This window comes from Cryptotermes secundus, unplaced genomic scaffold (assembly GCF_002891405.2).
Source record: "Cryptotermes secundus unplaced genomic scaffold, Csec_1.0 scaffold401, whole genome shotgun sequence".
NCBI classification, from domain to species: domain Eukaryota; kingdom Metazoa; phylum Arthropoda; class Insecta; order Blattodea; family Kalotermitidae; genus Cryptotermes; species Cryptotermes secundus.
The window spans coordinates 786,623-795,444 of NW_019731223.1; the positions used below are offsets into that span (position 1 = coordinate 786,623).

The 8,822-nt window shown below is 34.9% G+C and overlaps 1 protein-coding gene across 1 annotated transcript in view; it reads right to left on the bottom strand.

Moving 5' to 3' along the window:
• Positions 1-1,679: 1,679 nt before the first annotated feature.
• LOC111866503 (apolipophorins) overlaps positions 1,680-8,822 on the bottom strand; it is a gene marked incomplete at its 5' end in the record, with an annotated part of 136,840 nt that continues 129,697 nt past the window's right edge. Inside the window, 5 exon segments of the mRNA XM_023855502.2 lie at positions 1,680-2,558; positions 3,473-3,676; positions 3,919-4,040; positions 4,997-5,126; positions 6,330-6,559. Coding sequence (XP_023711270.2) covers positions 2,523-2,558; positions 3,473-3,676; positions 3,919-4,040; positions 4,997-5,126; positions 6,330-6,559 — 722 coding nt within the window.

The following is an 8,822-nucleotide window of genomic DNA, read 5'->3' on the forward strand; positions in this document are numbered from 1 at the left end:
GAAAAGTGTATAATGTGGAGCTTCATAATCTGCAATCTTAACCAAATATTATTCGAATGAAGAAAACAAGGAGTATTGGATGTGCAGATCATGTAGCACGAATGGGAACGTTTATAACCGCGTGAAATATCTGGTTGGAAAATTTGAAGCAAGGAGATGATTTGGAATATCTTGACATCGATGAGAAAACAATATTAAAATAAATTTGATAGAAGCGCGTGCCTAAGGATATGATGTACGTATTGTGAGCATGGCATTAAAATTTCCAAATTTGCTACAGACAGCACAGGTCATGGCACTGGCTACAGCATATTCTAAAGTATGGGATAAAGTGTATTTTAGGGCCTGAGAGCAGTGAATATTATTATTATGGTCTTCCAGGATCAGTGTGAAGATGGAAACAGAAAGTGTCTGTGAAACACTGATACCTGACTCCCAGACTAGATGGCAACACATCCAAAAAGGCCAATAATCGTAATGCAATGTGTACTGTTGTAGCAATAACTGTTATTGTGTATATCAAATATAACCTCAATGCATAAATTGTAAAAATGAACTATAGCAAATAATCTGGCTCAAGATCAAACAAATTGTAACAATCCTATATGCATACTATTATTTGGGAGCAACATTTAGTCTCTAACATTCTAATTTTTGTAAAATGTATTCAATATGATATCTTAAGATCCTATAAATAAACTCAAAATTAAAAACAATTTTATTGAGGCTGTGGGATTCATACAGATGTATTAAACATTTATCCTTAAGGAATTTAATCGATTTCCTGTAATACTAATATATTGTTGAAATATTTAAAATCTTGTAAATGAAATTCATACATTTCTGTCTCCATCTGTGAAAGTCCTGTAGTTATGTGATGTTTGGAAAATATATCAGGAACAGAGTCCACCGAGTTCACAATTAATACTAACAATACATTCATCATTATAATAAAGTCCATGAACTCTACGAAAGCTTGTATGTCGTACCATACCTTACAGAAGAAATTCCCTATGTAAGTATGTCTGAATTTCCCATTCCCACCAGAATATTGGAAGGATGTTTTAAATAAAATATAGTACATTTATAATGGTGTAAAGGTGTATGGTCACCACTTACAGATGAGGCTTCTGCATGACAATACCATAGCCAGCATTCACTGACATTCTTATAGAAATAAATGTTAAACACGTTTCTTACCACTACACAATTCGCACTGGGTACGCAACAATTTTATTGAACTACTATACTGTAGCACTGCCTATGGGTTCTGATAATTCAACAGTTTCCATTGAAATGAATATCTGCTGGGTACTGTGACATTGCGATCACGCTCTATATCTTAGATAAAATCACGAACTATGGTACAACAAAATCATCTCTTTTAAAATCGTGTCTGGCTGCTGGTTCAACTTGCACTGGTGGACACATAATGAACCCTCTGAATGACAGACTAACTAACTCACTCACTCACTCACTCACTCACTCCATGAATCCGAGGCCTTCTTGAGAAGCCACCAGTTCCTCTCTCCCTCAAGAAGTTCTAATATTATGTTGTAACACAAATACTGTCAAGGGTTTTGGGGAGGTTAAGAGGATGGAATGTGGATGGTATTAGCTCAGGATCTTGTCAAATGGAGGCGTTGGCACTTGCAATGTTGAACAATCAGGCTCATTACCACAGTGCCAAATTCTTCATTTTTTAATTGTAGTAAATATCTGCATAACATTAACAATAAATCTACCTGGTAATCTGAGACTGCATGTCTCATCCACAGAGGTCTATGAAATATCAAGCATGTATGGTTTTATATATTTACAGCAACTGCTGAGAGAAATTGAGGAAAATCATATAATCACAACGGGTAACATGGTCTTGGGATTTTATCTACAGACCTAATTGTGAAATGGATTTTATACTATTTCAGAAACACCAATGAATAAATTATACTGATAGTTCTGTTGTTGGTGATGGAAGTATGCCTTTCCATTTATTTACATCCCAATCTAATAACCATGATTTATATCAGTATAAAATATTACTACAAAGATTGAGTCGTACGCATAATTCATGTTACAAGAAAGAAAGCTTAGAATTTGCATTGATTGGTATATGTGTAATTTAAATAATACAAATTGATGACAGTGTATCAAAGTTATATTTACGCCATTCTATATAATATTGCCTTTCTAAATTCTTGACTGATTCTGACTAGCATTTGTCAGTATTACCAAGAGATGGTAATAAATTCTCCCATTCCTATGTTAATAAAATAGTTCTTTTACACTGTTAGACAAATGATTTAATAGATAATAATAATTTCTCCAGCATTTTATACATGATAACATGCAAATTAGAAGTAATACTTAACATAATCAATAATCATGATTTCTCATGAATTTACTACAATCATATTTATAACTTAAAAAGTAAAAATTATCATACAAATAGTTCAGCATATTTTTTTTCAGTTTCTCCCATTTTCTGCTTGTTGTTATTGACTTCTACAGTGGTTTCTATTTCATCCCTTTACACCGCCCTTTGATGCCCTGATTTGCTGCAACAGAACAGAAATTTCACATAATTCCTGTAGTATAAGTAAATGCTAGGAAAGTGAAGTTTAAGCACAAAATGTATGACTATGTTTAAGTCACTGATTGTAATATCAATGTAACTATAAGCACCTAATTCATAACAGATAAAAGAAAATATTAGCTCCTGAACTACTAAAGGTGAGATGGTCACACAGACATAAAACCAAGATTTTATTAATCTTTTGTCCTGATATTATAATCAGTCAGGGTGAAAGCGTATAATTGTAGATTTGTCTTCAGCAATTAAGCAATATTTTGATATTTCATTTGCCAAATCAACAGTTATTCTGAGAGAATTTGAAGCTGTATGAGAAATAGAAAAGAACTTATATGCCATGTAACAGACAAGGGTCATGCAGTAACATAGTAGGTTGAGGCACTATGCTACAAGCTGGAAGGTCACAGATTATGTTCTTGATGAGGTTACTGGATTTTTCAATTTGACCTAATCCTTCCAGCTGCACTATGGTCCTGGGGTTGACTCAACCTCTAACAGAAATGAGTATAAGGAAACTTCCTGAGGGAGTAAAGGGCGACCGGCACATAAGGCTTACAACCTTACTGCTATCTGTAAGCTTACTGTCTAGAAAATGTGGGAGTCTTGATGTCTCACAATCCTATGGGCCTCCATGGCCCATTACAGGGATAGCTTTACCATTTACATAACAGATCATTGATGTTAACAGTTTAGTGTTTGGGGATATTCCAAAATTCCAAAAAACGTAATTTTAAACTCTGAATGGGACACCCAAGGGGACTGAGTACACAGAGCTCAATACCGCAAAAAGGCAGCAGATGTCAAGTTATAGATATGTTAGTTGATTATAGATTATAAAAATCAAATTACTAAGAATAAAAGAAAGAGAAAAATACGTACAGACAATGGTTCCCTCTCTTTACGATTAGTGACCTTGCAAACAGAAAAGGGATATAATCCAGACACCAAATTGCATGTGCAGTCCTCATTCAGCTCTGTTTCCAGTGACTCAGCAATACGATGTGAGAATACCTGCAAGAACTGCTTCCTAGCTGATGCTTTTGCATCTAAGAAATTTTGAGCGACATATGCCGCACCATAACTCTGCAAGAAAACGACTGTGCATTAGTTTAATCTCTCCTATGGAACTTTTATTTACTTTCATATGCTACATGAAGAGCCAACATAAAGACATGAAGTCAGTTCAGAAAATAGTAAGCTAATTTTAATATTATGTTTTTTGTCTCATTCTCATATTATATAGCAACAAATGGATCACTGTTTGGAATGGATGACAGTAGTTATTTATTCTAAGTAGGAGGTAGAAATAAAGGTGTTGTACATACATCAAGAGCAATGGGGATCCAAATATTGTTATGGTATGTAAGGGCATTATGTAGTTCCGTGCTGCCTTCCAAGACCTTCTTCTTTGCATCACTTAGCAAGTATACATGATGAGAATCGAAGCCTAAGGAAAAAAAAAAAAGAACGTTCATCTGTTTGTCACCAATACAACCCCCAATATTGTCCATGTAGATCATAAGAAAACACACTTGTACAGAACTGGATGTAATTCTGTTGTTATAAAGCAAAGCATATTTAGTACATCAGTGTTTATTAGACTGGAACACAGAGGTCTTAGGTAAGAGAGGGAGGATGTTGATTACATATAGCATATAAAGGAAGACTGGAGGGGAAAAGGTAAAAACTGTAACTTATTATGAAGATAAAAGAATTGTTTACTAAATGTTGGAGGAAAATATCACAGAAAAAATTATTTTGGCTGTGGAACTATACCACCTGTAATTAGATGGCCTTTGATATAGTATAATAAGAGATGTCTCATTTTTGTCTTATCTTTTCTTTTCGTTCATTTTCTGTTTGCAAAAGCAGTGTACCTTCAGATTCCATAATAAAGGAAGACAGTGATAGACCATGATTTCAATTTCCTTTTGCAGAGGGATGTTTTCTCCACATCCAAACGTTTTATTTTTATGAAATGACACATGTGTTCTGAACAATCATTGCAGCCTCTACTTACAGCTCCCTAATGTTCCTAACTTTTTAGGCACATGAAAATTCAAGAAATACATTAACTGTCAGTGCAATACAGAATGTAACGAGATTTTAAAATATAAATATTTGTACTGGAGTCTGGCAATGGATGAAAACTTGTTCCTTCCTGCACTAGGTAAACAGATGAAAATAATCCAACACTGACAGGTTTACACTGTGGGGTTCACTGACATTGCAAATTCTGTTTGCCATCACATCTTCTACACAATGTTTCTTATAACATGCTTTCAGTGTTTACACTGAGGGAAAATGTTTTATGAGCCTCACTTCCTATTCTGGCTGCATCAATTTCCTCAAATTTTGTTGCATATTTCAATAGCCTTTCAATCTAAATACAATGATACATACCTACAATCTGTTTGACAGTTTTGGCATCCTTATTTGTTAACTGCAGATCATCTACAGGCAATACAACATGGAATGCTACGCCACGATCACGTAAAACCTTTGTTGAGTACAGGGCTGACAGCTGCTGAATCTGTAGAAAAAGTTAAAAATTACACTCTCATAGTTTATCTACAGTATATTTAGCATAATGCTCATTGTAAAAGTTGTTTATGTTGCAAGGAATTCATGGTGGCCTTTGTCTCACACGCCACAGCCTTAAGAAGTGTGTTCACTCTAGTTCCTTCCATTTTGTGATGGTGCTCAATGGATGTGATGCCTTCCATTCACAAGTCTGTGCCTTTGCCAAGTCCTAGTCCTGTGTAGAATTCTGCATGTTTTTGTGTCTCCCCCAACTGTCTATATATCTGTTAGTCTCCTTCCCAATTAAGAAAATGAGAGTTGAGCTACACTGCAAGAAGAACATGTGTTAGCATTTTACTTTTATGTAAGATTAAGTAAGATGTTGTGACAATGGTGTATATGGTTACTTTTAGTGACAAGCCCATAGTATGAATATGTTTGAAAGTAAAAGACAAAAAGAAAGAAGAAACCAAATTTTCAAACAGACAATTGACGAAAGGTTGACACACATGGTGAAATATGTAGTGTATCATTAGCAAGCCTAAACATGAAATTGTAATACGGTAAATATAAGGCTATGTAGAGAGAGTAATAGTTTCAAGGGCACCATCACTGCAGCAGAAATGAGTATAGTTTTAGTGCTGGTATTAAACAGATACGATAGATGAAAAGAAGTGAATGAAGAAGTGTCAAATTTAATTTAAAGACAATTTAGAAGTGATTAAGTTTCATATAAATCTCTGTTGCTATTAACATCAAAAAACTTTTAACATGTAAGGAATGTAGTCAGTCCAGCCTTGTAAGTGGTAGAAACTGTGCATTCTTACACCCATATTTATCCTTGCTGATCTATCCAATATGACTGAAACATCAGCAGAAGAGGACACTGATAGGCCTAGAGGGATTTTAAACCTCCTCAACCAAAGTGGGGACTGTATATTTACCAAGAGAAGTAAGGTGTTCAGCAACAGATCTGAAGGGGAGGGGGCAAACTCTGTGGTTTTAAATCTCTTTGTAAACATAAAATTAGCCTAAGTTGCTAAAAATAGTATTATGTACCCTAAAATACAAACTCTTTAAAATATGAACTTCTAAATTAGAAAACAAGTTGTCCCTTAGTTCCTTAAATATAGGAGGGGAGTAATTTACTTTTGCCCTGGGTCCACATATTCAGTCATCGGCTGCCACTGTTACCCTTCGTTTAAATACTCACCGAGACACTAAATGCACTGGTCTTGATTGATGACACAACTCCCACAAGCACCTTAGAAGTTCCAATTTTAAATGGATATCCTGATGCGAACTGGTAAGCACGGGAAGGAGCTCCAAGACCAAGCTCAGATACAATAAATTCCTTCAAGTACTTCACCTTGTTCTCAAAGTTATCCAGCTTCAGACTAAATACATCGGCATGTTCAGTGAACTTGATATTCTTTGTCTTTCCTGCAAGTACACAGTTTCACTTTTATATTTATGAAAAAATTTGCAGACTTCTGAAAAAGCAAATGTGTTTTATATGCATTAACAAATTTTGACATTTCCAATTTTGATGGCACAAAAGAGTAGAAATATTAAAATGATAACGAAGTTAATCTATGAAGAATGGTTAGAGACTTCTTGTGTTCTGAGAAATTAACTACAGGTAGTGAACTTCAATCAAATGAAAGCAATTGTGATGAAAGTAACAGTGATATGGAATTACTAGTGAAAAGAGTCATGGGAATATTTCAGTTAATAACACTCATTTGGTGGTGTAATCATAAGAAAAGGAAGATCATAATTTAATAGTAGTAATGACATGCTGACAGATATTTAACTTGTGTAAATGTAAATATACCAAATGTTCCATGGGAATTTCTCTATATTTCAATTTTACAATCATTCACATAGGGAAATTAGCTGAGAAACTATGATCTTTTAGTAAAATGTGCTTTCTCTTCAAGTGGCCAGGAGTAATAGGAGAGAACACCAATTTGCTAGTCAGTCCTCAGTGCCCAGTGGGCTAATATAATAATATAATAATATGTCCAACCATGTAACACCTCACGTTGTAAAAGGAGTGTGATTAACATGGGAATAAGATTGTATAATAACTTGCCCTCTCAAATAAGAAGTATTCAAGAGTTCAAGGTTTTTAAGCGTCAATTAAAGGATTACTTGTTGTGCAAAGCTTTTTATTCCCTTCAAGAATATTTTTACAAGAATTAGCTTAATAAAAAAACAAAGATAATTAGGTAATTTATTTTAGCTATTGCATGTAATTTATAGTTTAGCTTTTGTTGCCTTATTATACTCATCCACTGTTTTATCATATTTAAAGGACTTATTATGTTATTTTTCTATGATTTTTATATTATTAGTCATTTGATGTGATGTTTAATCTCATATATTTTTTTAAAAAACTGACTTGTCCAATTGTACATAATGTAACAGTTATGGATGTTAAATAAATAAATCAATCAATCAATCAATCAAACATCCTTGCTCCCACAAATTATGATGGTCATTTACAGGTGCTATCTCCAAACCACCACAGAATAATATGTTTATTTAAGATTATGACAATGTCATCACTTTTTATTTTGAAAGCATTTTGATAAAGTTGTTTCTTCCTCTGCCATTACATGGTGCACGCAGCTATATTCTGCATTTTTTGAACCTACAGGATTCTTTGCTATTAATTTCTTTATTGTTAAATACTGCCAACTGCTAGCATAATGCCAAAACTGGCAGACTAGGAGGTAAGCCAGCACAGAGGTGCTGCTATTCTGAGTCATTAATTTAACTGCTACTAAATTTCACTCTGTAGTATGACCACATATAAACCAGATATACAAAACAGATTATTAAGTCCAGTACTTACTGTTCAACATCTGACCGTAAAGTGTTAATTTCCCATTACAAGACTACTTCAGACACTGGATGATATAATGTGAAGCACCAGAATATTAGTCAGCAAACAAATAACACTTGCTGCTTGTAAATAAAACTGTATTTCAGTGCATAGTCCTAGAGAAATTTTACTCATACCTACTGATTCAGGTATCTTCCAAACAGAAGATATTATTCGTGTGCCCAAGCATCACACTGTGAACATATGCAGAGAGCATAATTGCAAGACTTGGCACCTGGATTGGGGTGAATGGCCAGCTTTGCACTGTAGCCACTTTGCTTATAAAGGAGCTTCAATAGACCTCATAGCTGGCCAGAATATCATGGTAAAGAGAAAATTCCTACCACTGACTTTCAGGTAACTGAAACCTTACCACTCATTCTGCAGCCTGTTACTACACAGACTAAGCTACCTTAGCTCCACATACATTATACTGCTAGGTTACAAACGTTTACAGCCATTGTCCTATTTCATGTATGGTTTATGCAGACTGAATATAGAGAAGGATGTGAGACCGCACCATAGCTCAGGCAGTTAGTCACTAGCTTCCCACTGCTGTGGCCTAGGTATGAGCCCAGGTCTGGCCATGTGCAATTTGTGGTGGACAAAGTGGTGCTGGGGCAGGTTTTTTCCGAGTACTTCGAGTTTCCCCTACCAATCTTCATTCCACCAATTGCTCCACCAATTGCTCCACAATCACCCATGTTTCGCATCTGGAACTGGTACAATAGGCCAGTAGTGGCCACAGTACCAAGTGAACTCAGTCTCACCCCACTAGTACTAATAATACTACTACTACTACTACTACTACTA